Source organism: Galleria mellonella, unplaced genomic scaffold (genome assembly GCF_026898425.1).
Source record: "Galleria mellonella isolate WM207_F2 unplaced genomic scaffold, CSIRO_AGI_GalMel_v1 utg184, whole genome shotgun sequence".
Taxonomy (NCBI): Eukaryota; Metazoa; Arthropoda; class Insecta; order Lepidoptera; family Pyralidae; genus Galleria; species Galleria mellonella.
In genome coordinates, this window is record NW_026442025.1 from 5446994 (window position 1) to 5464657 (window position 17664).

At 32.3% G+C, this 17664-nt stretch overlaps 1 protein-coding gene across 1 annotated transcript in view; it reads right to left on the reverse strand.

Annotated features, from left to right (window-relative positions):
- Positions 1–15694, reverse strand: part of LOC113517755 (neuropeptides capa receptor-like) — a 174515-nt gene extending 158821 nt beyond the window's left edge. The window contains exon 1 of the mRNA XM_052893839.1: positions 15246–15694. Within this exon, the coding sequence (XP_052749799.1) occupies positions 15246–15546 (301 nt within the window). The 5' untranslated portion in view covers positions 15547–15694. The remainder of the gene's footprint in view (positions 1–15245) is intronic.
- Positions 15695–17664: the final 1970 nt, after the last annotated feature.

A 17664-nucleotide genomic window follows, 5' to 3' on the forward strand; every position in this document is an offset into this window, starting at 1 on the left:
TAAAAAAAAATTAGGTCTTTCTTATCGGGATAAAATTTCTCAAGGTGGAGTAAACTGTGCACACTTACAAAATTTTATCAAAATGCGTTCTGTAGTTTCGAGCAAACATTGTTATATGGAATTTCTATAAATAACGAACCTTTTATATCGAAAATTATGAATTATATTTAATACTTATTTAACTTTTAACATTATCTTAACTCTGTATTCCTACCAATTTTACTTTTATTTTAAAAATAAACTTCGCCAGCGGTAGATATTGACTTGGTAATCTCATGATATATTCACGATTTACAGATTTTGTGTTCTGAAAAATGTATCTACAGTTAGTGAAGTTACGTCAGATAAGTGCCTAAAATTCTTTATTACTCTCGCCAATTCTGAAGTTCAGCACCGATAATAAAAAGCCATCGACTTGGAAACTTTTTTTCTTTTATAATGCACTGGCTTTTGCCCGCAACAACTAATGAATTATAAAACCGTATGCGTGAATTATAGAAGTACGAGTATCTAACGACTTTTAGAAGAGGGGGAAGGGATTTTTGTTAAGTGGTAACCGTCACCTATAGACATCACAGAGTATACTGTGTCGTCAATTTCATGTGTTGCCATTCCTAAGTACTAAGGATACGCCTCCGTATCCTGTAATTTCACAACCATATGTAAAGCTCTTTAACCCAAACCCAGTTATGCAATTACAACTATTTCACGGTAGAAACTTGAGTGGGACAGACGTACACGTATCCCAGCAGATGACTACCAAATACCAATGATATTTGTTATTACTATTTTTCTTTACTAACAAAATATTATATAATTTAATCAAATATTAATTATTCACAGATAAAAAAAATGTAATTATTTATTTATTATACAACGGAAAATGGCAAACAAGCTAGTGGCCAGGTGACAAAAAATTATAACCGTCGCCTATAGACATGAATAGTACCATAGACGGCACAGAATACACTGCATACAAAATACACTACTTATGATAACTCTTATGCATTGCTGTTCTTGAATATGGTGTTATGGCTTTGTACCTTATACTTTCACTGTCATATCCCACCATTCAAACAGAAAATTCTATGTAAAAGTATTTCCACCCTTATTTTCGTGTATGGATATATAATTCTAAAGTTATAGGATATATTTTATATATAGTAACCATAGATATTTATATATATAAACAATTCAACTTGTAAGGAGGAACTAGGATTTAATTAATTGTATTCCACTTCACAGCATTCAAATTATTAAGGAACAAGTATTAGGGAGGTACTTTTATTTACGCAGAAAACGATTATCCGGGCAAGCGGTGCTTGAAAGATAATCTGATGGAAACCCACTCGCTTTTATGTTCAAAATTAAAAAAAAAATGGCTATGCAGCAATTAATTAAATGTCAAACTATTTTTTCTATTAATTACGGATATTGGGCAGTTTCGGAGAATGACGATTATCGTAGGCTTTACACCTGGATTGAAATATCCCCAAGAGCGGAATTCTTCAAGTTGGATTAAAAATTAGTATTCACTCAAAAATAAAAAAAAAAGATATGATGTGCAAAACAACATATACTTCAAAAGAAAATATCAGTATTTTAAATGCAAAAAATGGAATGATGACCTCACCTGGGATGTCATTGATACAGGTAGTGTGACGATAGGTAGGGACAAAGTTAAATCAGTTGACGCATCGTGACAAATTCATCAAGAATTTACTATGAAAATTACCATGGATGGTGGAGGTTGACGTAACAAGATATATTGCAGTTAATTAGTTCCCGTTACTAACAATCCCATTCCATATGATACCTCACAATGCAAGACGTAGTAAGATTAGAGAAAATCTACTCCCCTCTAAATCAGATAGATAGTGTATCTACGAACGAAATAAAGTCTCTAAAATCCAGGAGAATGTATGAGACAAGTGGATAAATATAGGTAGGTAGGTAAGTTGAATTCATCGTCACTCGATTTCCTTTAACTGTGTCTGGCGTCAAGATTTATATTTATAAAATTATTTGTCACGACTGACTACCAACGTACAGCCAAAACGATTAAGTCTAGGAAAATGAACGTAGGTTTATTTTATAACTATAATCTAACTCCCTTATTAAAATATCAAAACTCTCATAAACCTATTTTAGCTATTGAACTGTTTGCCTCTTTCGTTTAAGTGAATTTCGATTGCTTGAGTACCTCTATCCCATTCGTGTTTCAACCGTGAAGCAGTTGTGTTTGCATGGCTGTGTTTCGGTTTAGAGGGTGGGATATGGCGTGAATTTACTGGGTACAGAGAAATAACATTTGAGTCCTCAGGATGGCAACGCATGGGGGGTATCATGAGCGAAACAGTATACACTGTTATGTCCATAATACTGCTCATGTCTATAGGCGACGGTTACCACTTTCCATCAGGTTTCCGTCAGCTTGTTTGCCTAATTTGTATAAAAAAAATCAAAGCTCTCATAAACCTATTTTAGCTATTGAACTGTTTGCCTCTTTCGTTTAAGTGAATTTCCCAATTTATATGAATGTGACAACATAGTTAAAGAAGATTTGTAGAGTTTTTATGAATCATTATCACTTGTAACGTAATCATCCGTTAAAAGACTTAAAAATGCGACACTACGCGTGCAGTACTGCGGGCAGGGTGGAAAGGGATTATTAGTAATGGAGACTGAGAATCCTATTGCTAGCAATACACCCAACCAGATCGACCTCCTCGCGGTTCTCCCTGGAAACTATCATGGTTAATTCCTGATGAATTTACATACCATAACCATACCATTTTCACCCATCAAAAAAAGTACTGTGGGCAACAGTAAATATATAAATAATATCAGTAAATAAATATAGACACACAGCATTCGGGCATCCCTGAATTTAAAACGTGAGTAAAGCCGACATAAATAATTACAATGTAGAAATATCATATTGGCGAAACGCTTTGATGTGTATTAGAATTATGTATTATCAAAAGGAAATAACATTTACGTTGAATACAAATTGTAATACATCAAGAAAATATGCCATATAATGACACTACCTAATATTGGAAATTGAAGACTTACGATATTATATGTTTTGACAAGAAATGTGAATATGAAATTATTGATATTTATTTTTGTGATAAAACATTTGGTAGATCTAACAGCTTTATACAAGAGACCATGTAGACTTATCGTGTACTTGTAAAAAAAAATGTTTTTCATTAATAAACGTATATACACATGAAAACGATAAAACCGACACCCTATACGATTTTTTTATTATTGTTAGAGAAGCAAACAAGCAGACTGTCCATCCGATGGGACGCGGTTACAGTCTCCCATGGACACTTGCAACATGAGACGAATTCAACAAGAATTGTTCACGATGGTATCCAGTTGGAACCACGTGGAGGTCGACCTAATAAGGCATATTGCTAGCAATGGGGCTGTCAAACTGCATTGCTATCCCTTCTCTCCCTCTCCCCCAACTAGGTTAGGTTAGGTTACATATATATATATATATATATATATATATATATATATATATATATATATATATATATATATATATATATATATATATATATATATATATGATATACATACATATTATAATATAAGATTTATATGCGTATAGGTATCTCCGAGTATTAAGCAAGTAGAGAAGCAAAAAAAAACATTATAAGTAAAGGTATTTGTCATCCCCATTCTGGCTCTTTTGACTTTTTCGAACCATTTTTCATCATTTTGTTTAGCATTTAATTTTCTTTTGCCCATTTTCACACCAGTTTATCTATAAAGCTAGTAATATTAGGTAATCGTTGATGAGCAAAGTGTAGGTAGATTCAAATAAATGTCTATATTTCTATAATTCTCAGAAGAAAAGCTTTCCTTAAAGACTTAATGAATGATTCATTAACGTAATTTAATAATAATAAATATAGAAGCGTTTTTAGCTTTAATAGGCCGTTTTTAGGGTTCTGTACCAAAAAGGTACAAAGAAACCTTTATGACGCAGTCCGTCTGTCTATTTATCACAGCGTTATATCGCAGCAACTACTAATGCTATTTGGAATTTGGAATGGAGATTTGAACATATCTTTGGCTTGCATACATTGAACTAGACATAATGGAAAAATGTTTTTAAATTGAATATTAGGAGATTTAAAACGGATACTAAAATTTTCACAATTGCCCTTATATTCCAAATGGAATATCATGTTAGAAAGGGCTTCATTTGCAAATTTTAAAATCTAATTTCCTTTTATGTAGCATAGTTTTTTTTAGTTATGATTGAAAATGTGACAAAAGAATCTCTCTTATATCCGAAAATTTTGAAGTCTCTTGAAAAAAATTAAGGAAAAATAAAACGATGTTTCGAACTAGCATCGATTGTGAAAAATTTTCATAAAATCTCAGTATCAATAATAATACCTATTAGGCATCTCATATGAGAAAACAATAAAGGTAATTTTATATCATATTTGTACTTGTATTGTATTTGTACATACGGAACCCTGTGTAAGTTATAAGTTAAACTCGCACCTCACCGATATATTTTTTTTATTTTAGCAGACGTTAGTGTAATTGTAATTACATCATTTCTTTGATATGTCGCTGAGTATAGTTAAATAGAGTACCTAACTACAGTATAGTCATAGTATAAGCATGAACGAATCCATGGTATAAGTATTAAATAAAACGTCAGCACCCAAACTCTATTTTTCCGGGGGGAAAAGGATTGTTAGTAATGGGGTCTAATAAATAGCTCCTTTACTAGCAATATAGCCTCTCAGGTTGACCTGCACGTGGTTCCCCCTGGAAACCATTATGTTTAATTCTTGTTGAATTCATCATGGTGGGCCAACTAACCTGCATTCATTCTCACCTATAATCTTCCACTGGTGCCTCGTCGGTGTATACCGATAGCGCGCGCGGGGTTACCAATCCATTTTCACCCATTAAAAAAAACTATTTTTCCGCGCCAATACTAATTACAAACGCACACATTATCACGTGTACAGACGTTAATCGTTTCTGTAGTTGTGACAAGCACGGATCGCAATGTTTTTGTAGGAAGTGACGGGAATGTGTATTATATTTTTTTTTATGTATTTATTTCTGTCATAGTGTTACTACGTGTCCTTAATGCTAACCTGATAACAGTACAGAACAAGCTTTTAGCTTTAGTTAGCTGTAATACTATATTCTCACTTTAGGTGACAGCTTCTTAGTGCCGAATATCTAAGTAGCTCTCAGCTGTGCCATTTCCCCAGATTGTCGATAAGATATTACACAAAACGAGATGTATTAACATATTTAACATTAAAAGCCTTAGGTCTTGATATACATCTAGATTCTAGATGGAGCACTGAGTATCAAGAAACGTCCCAGAAAGAATATTCAATTGTCTGCTAATGCCTTATTTTTAGGGTTCCGTACCAAAAAGGCTCAAAGGAATCCTTATGTCACGCCTTTATCCCTCCGTTCGTTCATTCATCTTTCTAATTTTATATATTGTTAGCCCACACATATTACAATGGAAATAATTGAACAAATATTTTTATTTTCTGTACTATAAAAAAATACTCAAAATTTTAAAATTTACCTACTAGTCCAAATTTACCAGAGGGAGACTTTGTACAAAAGTCGATTGCTTGGGTACCTCTATCCCATTCGTGTTTCAACCGTGAAGCAGTTGTGTTTGCATGGCTGTGTTTCGGTTTGAAGGGTGGGATATGGCGTGAATTTACTGGGTACAGAGGAATAACACCTGAGTCCTCAGGAATGGCAACGCATGGGGGGTATCATGGGCGAAACAGTAAACTCTGTTATGTCCATGGTACTGCTCATGTCTATAGGCGACGGTTACCACTTTCCATCAGGTGGGCCGTCAGCTTGTTTGCCATTCTAAGTTCTATAAAAAAAAAAAAAAAAAAAAAAATAGAGTATCATATTAAAGGCATGCAATCGTAACAAACTTTTTTAAACTAATGTTTACTTATGTTTACACCGTGTATGTTCTCCGAAGTTTACAGGTATATGAATATTATAGGAAGAATAAAATAAAGTGTTTAAATAATACCGTTTTTAAGAATTAAAAAAAAATCTCCAAAAACAAACTTATAGGGTCCATTTTTAACCACAGTTATGGTCCAAAAATACGATAGTTAAGAGTGTCTAGTGTCAATAATAATAACAATTAGATGTCTATTTCGTATGAAAACTATTAAAAAGAATACTGACTCCAGAGTAAGCGTACACAGTGAAATACTTATTGTAAAGATATAGACATATCGATTACTGTAAATAATTATTTATGCCGGCTTTACTCACATATATATTAAAGTTTGCCCAAATAGTTTCAGACTCCACAGACAGCAAGTCCAAAGTTAACACATGAGTGAATCCGATGTAAATAATTACAGTACAGTATTGCTCACGGCAATTACTGTTCAACACATCAATATCCACAGCCTTGCCAGATTGGGTATTCTTTTCAATTTTAAGAAAATATATTGTCAGGGGTGTTCTTCTCTAGAAATCTGTCCGACTCTAGAATAAGGGCATACGGGTATGCGATCCCGGCCTCCCGAGCCGCTGCAGTGTCCCAGTCCTTTCCACAATTGCAGTGTCCTCCCCCCCCTTTCCTTTCCCACATAAGTCCTTTATTCCCCTCATTCACCAATTTCCTTTTCGCTTTTTTCAACGCCTTTTTTCCTCAATCCTTGCCTCCATACCGTAGGTGGCGGAAACCACCAACAAATGCATTCCCAAAGAGGGTTAACGTCAGGCAGGTGGCCGATCGTAAAACTAAAAACCAAATCTTTTTGTAATATGGATAAACTCATATTACGCCCCCAAATGATTGGGATAAGGGTAGGAAGATGATGATATTGTCTTGAAGAAATTTTCGAGAGAAAAATCGAGGAGATTATTGGTCAATTTATCTGTGTGTGTTATTTATGTGTGAGGGTCGGCATTTGTAAACCTTATATACAATTGTTAAAAATATATCATGGGTAATAGCCGATATTTACATATTTAATTCTTCATGACAATGATGACCACCCATTGCGATGTAATTGGACATTGGATAACAAGAAATAATGAGAAAACAAAGGGCTACCTTATCGCTAAAAGCGATCTCTTCCAGGCAACCTTTGGATGGAAAGGATTAATTATAAACTGTTTAATTGGAGAAATATATATATTATTTACCCTAAGTACATTACGTTAAAAGGTCATCTCAAAGAGTAATGTTATTTTTCCTAATAATTTAAGTTAAAAGTTTCGTAATAATTTCGCGTAATAGTTACTTAATAAAACGTAATGAAAATGGAGAAAAGTGTATATTTGGGTAAAAACGAAGGGAATTCTATTAACAAAAATAATATTTGAAATTTAAGTAGAAATGAAAAAACGCATCTGACCACGCTGGAAATCCGAGAATATAATGCGAATAAAAAAAAACAAAATAATAAGAATAACACATTGTATTATTGGCCTGAAGTTGGTTAAATCTTTCTTAGTTTGGTGCTTTTGATGTTAATTTTCTTCTATTACTTCTCGTTGCGTTGGCGGTCTACCGTTAATGTCACCTATTGAGAAAATTTCCGCAATTTAGCAATTAAGTAAACGTACAAATACATCGAGATTTGAACATAAGAACCAACTTATTAACAAAATATATTTACTACATATACTAATATTATAAATAGAAAATAAATAAATAATATTATGTAATATATATTATATGAATTACTTTGTATATATGTCAACATATTTATAATTTCTTAATAGAAACATCTATAATGTTTCCTCCTATTATTGTACGCATATTGCCCGCTAGTAATTAATTCTCCTTTCCACTCAGGGTTTGCTGGAAGAGAACTCTTACAGAGTTAAGCTCGCCTGTTGTACATCTTTATTTAATATACTCGTATATTATATCTTTGTAATTTTTTGTCTACAATAAAGAATAAATAAATAAATATACATTATATAAAGGTGTTTGGATATTTGTTCGTTTGTTACTCAATCACACGTAAACGGCTGAATAACGTGCATTTTTTTCATGACGATTGCTTTAGCGGTAAAAGTATAAGCAAATAAACATACTCACTTTCATATTTACATTAATATTGATAAAGATTAAAAAAATATCCTGAGGAAAATATATTCAATTCCTAAATAGTCCACCAAAGCAAAAATTCTATGATAATCATTTGTAAAGGCAGTTCACACACTTACTTTACTATATAAATAGACTTAATGAAAATGTACACAAACGAATAATCGTCCCGACCATTAGACAGTGTGCTAATGCCTAATAGTAGTGCAAATAAAATAAAAAACAATTAATTAATTGTTTTTTAACATTACTACTGTTATTTGAAAAAGTGTTTTGCTATAATTCCAAAGGAACTTTGTTAACTTTTGAATGAATTCCACGTGGTTTGGAAATGACCATGAACCTCAAAAGACAATGTAGCTACTGGCTTCATTGCTGACAATTTCCAAAATAAAAGTTAATAATAATATAAATTATTAATTATCGTATTATTTTTGCACTATATGTTATATGTTATGCTTTATATACAAATCCTATAGATACTTCCTCCTTTCGGATTCTCAAGTTTGACTGGAAGAAATCCCTTTAAGGGATAATACCGCCTGTGTACATTTTCGTTATAACCTAATATCTATATTATAAGTGAATATACAAAAGCATATAAATAAAGGAGACTTTGTAAATATATTTTGATATTTTTTATTCAATCTGATTTAGACATAGATATAGAAATAGATAGACCATCTCCTAAATTAACAAATAATATTTTTTTTTATATTTAACCACACGAGCAAACCCACGGCTTACTACTTCTTCTAATATTATTAACCCCAATTTAAAAACAAAATAAAATATATTACCATCTATTCTATTTTCAGCGTTCTCTTGAATATTCAACGTATCGAATTCCTGTCAGTGTTAAATAACCATAAAAATGTAAATTGTTACTTCAGAACTAGGGCCTGCGAACCATTAATTCAGTCTACGTTGACAAATAAAAAAAAAATAGGTTAGGTCGATGATTTCTAACTTATATTCCAATGCGAAACTTTGTACAAAAGTGTCTTCTATAGTGCCTCTATCTTACTTGTATTTCTATATAAGTACCTGTCATTAATCAGGTTAATTGTATATATATATATATATATATATATATATATATATATATATATATATATATATATATATATATATATATATATATGTGAACTTTTTCATACAATTGCGTGATAAATAATTATGAGTGATTCCTTTATAACTTCTATATTTAATATGTCTTATAAATTCTGCATCTTTTTAATGCGCAAACAATCACTTTATTTATTAAATAATACGTTAAGAATTTTATGCGTAAATATATAGAATACTGATAATAAAAACTAGTCAGCTAATTAAAAATTTACTCGTTTTTGAGGCTCGATGCTCTATTTATTTAATTTAAGTATATATAATTCTATATATATAAGTAAACTCTGTGCTCCTCGTGTTCTGCTACAAAGCAACCGTACTTGTATAGCTGTATTGGTTTGAAGGATGAAAAGGCAGTGCAAATTACAGAGTATATCCTGTAATTATACCTAAATTCTCAGGATTGGTAACGCATGAGGTGTAACGTTACGGATGTCACAGTATATTCTATTATGTCGATGGTGCTATTACTATCTATAGGCGACGGTAGTCACTTTTCACTCGATGAGTTAGTTTAAAAATGTAATATTAATTCAAATAACATCTTATTGCTTTATATTTGTACCTACTAATATTATAAATCTGCCGTGTGGTCCTAGCTTTGAATAGGTCATTCTATCCTTTTTCGTGTGTGTCGTAAGAGGCGACTAAGGAAACTTTAAGGACGAGGGATGGACAGCAGCGTCCCTCTCAAAACATTACCAAGGTTCAACTGCGGTAGCCAACCCCCTTGCCAAGCGTGGCAAAAACTGAAATAACTCCTCAAACTATGGAGGAGGCCTATGTTCAGCAATGAACAGGTAACAGCTGATATACTGATGACGAATATTATAAATTGGAACTAAAATGAAAACACTGTAAAAATATTTTGAACGGATGAACGAATTGGAATTACATATTTGGCACACAATTATACCACATTCTGAATTAACACATATATACGACTCGTATTTATTAATCTTTACGCAGCCAAAGTCATAAATATAAAAATACTATCGGAAATCCGGATATAAATTTTGTATTTATGTGTATTGCGTACACATATAAAAATAGCTACATCAATCTCCCAGACAAAGTCAATCCGATCCCTTTAAATTGTTCTATCAATCGAAAACGTGCAACTTCAAAAGTCGACGGACATCTTATCTTATCCATCGTCCATAATTTTTATAAAAAAAAAACAAATCGCGATTTTATCCCATAGCTTTACCCACGTGAATGGCATGGTATATTTGTATACCACCCGTCTGTATTTTATTCCAATTCGTTTAACCAACACTGAGTAACAAACATTCGAATATCTTTACAAGACTTTACTTTTAGTATATATTTACTTCTTTATTTCCTTGTTACCATGTCTTAACAGGATAGATCCTAAGTCGACAATCAATATTGGTTTAGACTTAATAACATTTAGTAAACACCCTAGCTCTTGTGAATTCCATCAGAAAATATGTAAAGAGAAGAGTACCTCTATCCGAAACATAATTTAGAACAGTAGCTCTAAAGAAAGGTGCATGTTGAAGCAAATGTTTTTATCCTAAAAACTGCAAATAATACGTGGCGTCTAACACGATATAAGAAATAGAATACTAAAAAGGGGAATAAAATCGTTTTATTTATTCTACTCAGCGTAGTTAGTAAAAAAAATAAGTAAAAATATTTTCCAGACGGCAAAGTATTTTTATACTCCTTTTTCTCCTATAAGCAACTTTTCCCAATTAGATTTTTTTTTAATGAAATTGGTTAAAATGAATTGCTTATAAAGAACGTTCACTGTATATATACCCTATATCCCTATAGTCCTGAAATAAGCGGACTTTTTTGGTCCATCACTTAATTTTTAACACATTTATACCCTCATACAGTGGTGCATAGTTAATGGGTATAAATGTATCGAAAACTGAGAGGTCCTTCCACAAAAATGTCAATAAATCCTATCGATTGCAAATAAAGTTATCAAAATGGGTTTAGAATTGGTTACATGTATAATGAACACTCACACTTTTGATGCTGAGCGTATTATTGCTAAACATGGCAATTAGCCACGCTGTCCAATTGTCTTATATCCTATTGTCTATCTCGCTCTTACATATAGGTTATTACATTTTCTCTCGTTTACATAGCTAATCTATATATTTCATAACCTAAGGCAATGAGTATGTTAACTGTTGCATAGTGATAGCATAGATTATATATTTTACCACCATAAAGTAAAAATTTGGTCGGCATTTCAAACTATGACCCTATAAAGTGGCTTAATTGTAGATCTTTAAAACAAATTATTACCCTTGTAAAAAGCGGCGCTATCTGGATATCATCCAGTTTTATAACAGCACAGGCTATTGTTTCATTACAGCAGTTTATTTACGCTAATAAATTCTATAGTCTCAAGTATTAGATATCTGTATAAATAATAGTATTATTAAAATTAAATTATAATATTATTATTATTTCAGCCGTTAACTGTCTACTGGTCGGTGGCAAATTTGCCCGGGCCTAGGGCGACCAGGGGGCCTACCATGAAATGAAATTCCGAAGTTTCGGACTCAATTTCGTGTTTTCGTTCATACCTAATACGGCCCAGTAAATGGAGCTTAACATTTAGTTCGTCAAAAATCCTACCATAAAAGTCCAAAGGAATAATATTTTAATATTTTAAATGATTTTAAACGGTAAGTATTATGTAATTATAACATCAAATTTGTGTTTCGTTCGGTTTCGAAATTTCGGAAAATATTTCATGGTAGGCCCTCAGATATTAGGGGCGTCCAATCGTGACAAAATTTCATTAAAACTAACACTACGTATAACTAAAAGAAACCTCGGAAAATATTACAAACTAGCAGATATTATAGTTAACTAAATTTCTGTATCAATTTCGATAAAAGTTGACAAAAAAGTAAATTCATTATGTACTCAATATGATGGATGCTGAGAAAGAGGTGGCTGGTATTTACTACATGGTCTGGGGCCTACGGCGGCCAAGACTGCAAATCCGCCACTGCCACTGCTGGACATAAGCCTTCCCCATAAGAGGAGTTTTGCCAGTAGTTGCCACGCTTAGCAGGTGAGTTGGCAACTAGAGTTAGGCTTGTAGAGACGTTTTAAGAAGGATGCGGCTTCCCATCTCTCGCTCTCCCTTATAAATAATAATATTTCCGAAAAATGCATTGGAACTTTCAGCAAATTTAAAAGTTTTATTAAGAAATAGATATTCCTCCAAAAGATTACAATATTTATAAATATTGTAATATCATCGAAAAAATATTTATTGAATAAAACCTATTATACACTAAACACAATCAAATATGCATGGCTTTTAATGGTCTGATTTCAAAAACTCTTAGCTTCACTAATAGAAAACTAATAATGTATATCAGCCAGCAACATAAGCAACATATTTTTTTCGAAAATTCTATATACTCGTGCAAAGCTAGACTCAATTGTAAAAATATATTTGTATTTTGACGTAATCGGGTATCTTGAAGAAAGGAATTATGGCATAATAATTAGGCATTTAGAGACTGATTTATTCAAGATTATAAGGCTCTGTGTAAAATTTTAAAATATACAATGATACTAGCTTTTACCCGTGACTTCGTCCGTATGAATGGAATGTTTACTGACCGGAACAAAAAATAACTTTTATTATAGTAATTAGTTAAATATTTTAATAATAATAATAGTAAGGATTGTATATATATGTATATATATATATATATATATATATATATATATTAATATATATACACAATCAAATATATATATATATATATATGAAATATACTTTATGACTCTTCTCATACATAAAAAATCGATCGAGACATTTCAAAGGAGTTCGACTACAAATCAGTGTTTGTGATCAGTTCTTTGAATTCGTTATTTGAATAATAACTAAAACTGTAAAAACCTAACTGCGGTTACCAAGCCGTCTGCCAAACGTGGCAACTACTGGTTAATCTCCCCTTATGGGGAAGGCTTATGTTCAGCAATGGATAGTTAATGGCTGAAAATAATAATAATTTGAATAAAAATTATTTAGGTTATACTTCGCGTAAATAAATTCAGTATAATTAGTTATATTATATTCGTAATGGCAAAAAGTGGCAACCCTTGATCTCTTGCTACTACTGGAGTCCAATCATCTGTAAACCTACAACATTCTATACAGGAAGAACAGGATTATTACCTTACGGGTATCAACAGTCACTTTGCTAGCAATATACCACACGGAATACCACCTGGAATCTATCATGACTATTTCTTAATAAATTCGCCACGATTCATCAACTGACCTGCTTTTTATTTTATATAACTTAGAATGGCAAACAAGCTGACGACCCACCTGATGGAAAGTGATAACCGTCGCCTTTAGACATGAGCAGTACCATGGACATAACAGAGTATACTGTTTCGCCCATGATACCCCCATGCGTTGCCATCCCTGAGGACTCAGGTGTTATTCCTCTGTACCCAGTAAATTCACGCCATATCCCACCCTTCAAACCGAAACACAGTCATGCAAACACAACTGCTTCACAGTAGAAACACAAATAGGACAGAGGTACCCAAGCAATCGATTTTTGTACAAAGTTTCCCTCCGGTAAAAGTACTCCCTCTGGTCGTTTTATGCTTACCTATCATCCTTCACTAGTCTGCCACCATATACTGTTAGCGCAAATGGGGTTACATTATAATCCTTTAAAAAAACATTCTGTACATGTATTCTGTACAGTGAACACCGCCCCTGAGGGCTCGGTCAATTTAGACTAAACAAACAACGTGCTTGTTTTGTTAGCGAAAGCAAACGAGCAAAAAAGCTCAATAATTCGTACACACATTTCCTACAGCCCGTTTCCAACTAAATATTTGAAGTAAACAGTTATTGTGACATCTAAAAGTACAAAAAATATGTTTTATACGTTTTTCGAAACGAGAGGTGACACCATGCAGGCTGTCATTTGATAAATTTAAACTTCAGTTGAGGTTGTTATTTAGATGCTACTAAAGCAATGGACAGTCCTATAGAACAGAGGGGAAAGAGATTGTTAGTAATGGGATCTAACTAGCAATACAATACACCCTACCACGTCGACCTTCACGCGGTTTCCCCTGGAAACCATCGTGATTAATTCTTGTGGAATTCGTCACGATGGGCTAACTAACCTGCTTTCATCGTCACCTAACCTCCCTCACTAATGCCCCGCCAGTGTATAGCGATAGCGCGGGCGGGGTTAACATTCCATTATCACCCATTAAAATAAATGTCCTATAGAATAGCAAAGAATCGTTACTTTAGTACGAGTTTCCATTTTTAAATGGAATCACTTTTAATATTATTATTACGTATGCGACTTTTATACGACCTATTTTAACGGATAAAACATGAACACTGAGTTTGCTCTGTCATCTGCGTAGCATGGGCCAAATAAAAATCATAACAGATAAATAATATTCTATTGATGGCGGTGATTGCTGGCACTTGGTGAAATTTTAATTTTATTATCATTACTCATGGTCACAAAAACACAGCGACATTCGACAGACGCCTTTGACTCTTTCATTAGAATTTATAATCTGGAGAATATTTGTTTGTATGTAGCTGAATGTATTTATATGATTTTGTAAAATATGCAATGGTATAGAAACTGCGCTGTTAGTGAACAGCTAAAGTTGGCAAAACGCGTCGGTATACAAAATCAAGTTAACGAATCGCGCCGATTGGCGAAACGAATAAGTTGGCGAACTGCGCATAGACAAAAAGACTCATACTGTTTTAAATAATAAATAAATTAATGCAATTATTATTAAAAAAATGTTTAGCTATTATTGTTATTACTTATTTGATTTTATTTGACTTATAATGTTTGTATTAAGGTCTTTACGTTCAGAATTTTCAAAATATATCTTAACCACTTGACGACATCCGATTGAACTGATTTCTCTTTGTTATAATAGCTATTTCTATATTTTATATACTCACCAAATAGAAGCAACAGCAAATCACTGATAGCCAAACTGAATAGATAGTAATTAGTCGCTGTGTGGAGTCCAGGATGTCTGACTATCACCACACAAACACAAACGTTCCCCACCACTCCAGTCAAGAATATCACCACGAGAACAATGCTGATGGGAATTATCTCTTTCAGAGGTAACCGCCTAGCTCCCATAAGCCACCATAACATCTCCTCTTCGGTACAATCGAAATGAGAGAAGTTATTGCACCGATTATAAAAGTCATCATATGTCTCGTTCTCTCGTAAGAAAAGTTGGGAATCCATGGTTGTTAAAATATTATTTACTATATCATTATTTTTACAAAGAGTTTCCGAACAAAAAGTTTTCTATAACATACAATGGAAGTTGAGAAAACTCGAACTATTTTCGTGACCGTATTAGAGAGAGTCGCAATGGACATTCCTGTACCGGTTCCCGGCGCGAACTGAAATATTTCAGATCTGATCCTATCATGAATTCGAAACTCACGAGTTTTTCGTACTTAACTATTTAAACTCGATTGAACTGTCCTTATAGAAAAATTTAAGTGCGAGTTAGACTCGCATACCGAATGTCCCGTGAGTACATAAAATAATCTGTAACTAGGTGTTTATTACCTTTAGATGAAAAGTTATTTGAATGATATAAGTATGAGATAAATCGATATAATGTACAAATATATTTATTTTATTCCTTATAAGAAATACACATCCAATAATTATGATTACTTTAATTAAGATTATGATTTCGTTATTTGTGGTTAAAATTGGGCCACGTAACTAATTTTGTTTTTGAAGGTTTTTCGATAATTTCTGGAAAACTGTGTTAGTTAAAAACATAGTTTATACAGTACAATAACCCTGTGATAGTCACATATAGGATACAAAGGTACTTATAATTATTTTAAATATTTCATCAGGAATAATAGGTAAGGATGAAAGCAATTCAGTTGGCCCATCCTGAGGAATTCAATGAGTTATTCTCGATGGTTAACACGAGGAGTCGCGTAGAGATCGACTTGATATTGTATATTGCTAGCAATGGAGCTGTTAAACTTTATTGCTAACTATCCATTTCCCCTTTATCTTCTGCAATAAGGGTTAATTTAAGATAATTTAATCATATCTAAAATTATCCATTTATTTATTATTATATTATAATAGACGGACGGTTATCATCTATCATAAAAAAAACTGCCGATATGGTGTGGTATGCCACATTCATATGTTTTCTTTATATAATTTATAATTTAACATTGTTTGCCTACTGTTTTAACCATGCTGTGTGTACACCTGTCTGGGTCTCAGTCTAGTTCAAACTATCATCTTTATATAAATTTTTATAATGTTATTGATTGTAACCTGTTGTGTATACCTTTTAATAAATAAAAAATAATAAAAAAAAATGTTTTTTAAATAATAATTAACAAATTTTTAAATTTATTAAAAGTTAAGGACTTCTATCAGAGCATGACAACTAGTCATATTTATAATTTGTGTCTAATGATTATAGCATACTCACATTTTTTTAAAATTTTTGTAACTGCATATGTATGTATGTGTACGAGTATATGTATGAATTTATATATATTTCTATGTATATGTAATTTATATTTATACGCACATATGGATTTATTTTAGTATGTATCAATAACTCACAATGTACACTTATATTTTCACATTAGACGCCTGTATATGAATACATATAAAGATATGTATAATATAAATATAAAAAAACGAACAAAGTTTCGTGCCTCTAGTGAAACTATTTATAATTATTTCTCTCCATTCACAAAGGTTGCCTGGAAGAGATCGCTGTTAGCGATAAGGCTGCCCATTGTTTTCTCATTGTTATATTTTCTTGTAATTTTTTATATTTATAATAACTTTAGATACTATCTTTATTCTTATGGAAGAAACAATAATGATTACCTATCTAATTTAATTAACACTTTTCTATTACTTTTTTTTTTTCATTTAAGAGTTTCCTCTTGCCGGTGCAACTAATTCATGCATCTTCTTCCAGCCAGCTCTATCCCAGGCCATATCCTTGATCTCCCTATACGACATACTTATATACTTATCTATCTATTACTTATATACTTAATATTATTTACATTACTTATCCGTTAATATATTTCTATAATTATCATTAAATCTACTATTGATTATACTGGATGTGTTATCCTGATCTTAATGAAAGCCTCCTTAATAAGTTGGATCGTTTCATTAATAGCTCTATCCGTCTTACCTAACTCTCTCCGCAAATACGACCCAATAGTACGACCACATATCTTCGTATAAATCTCAGTTTAAGCGGCGTCCTATACGTCAACGTAGACAGCAACGTGTCCTTTGTAACATTTTCTATTTCTTATTCTTCTTACTAACCCATTCCCTCCG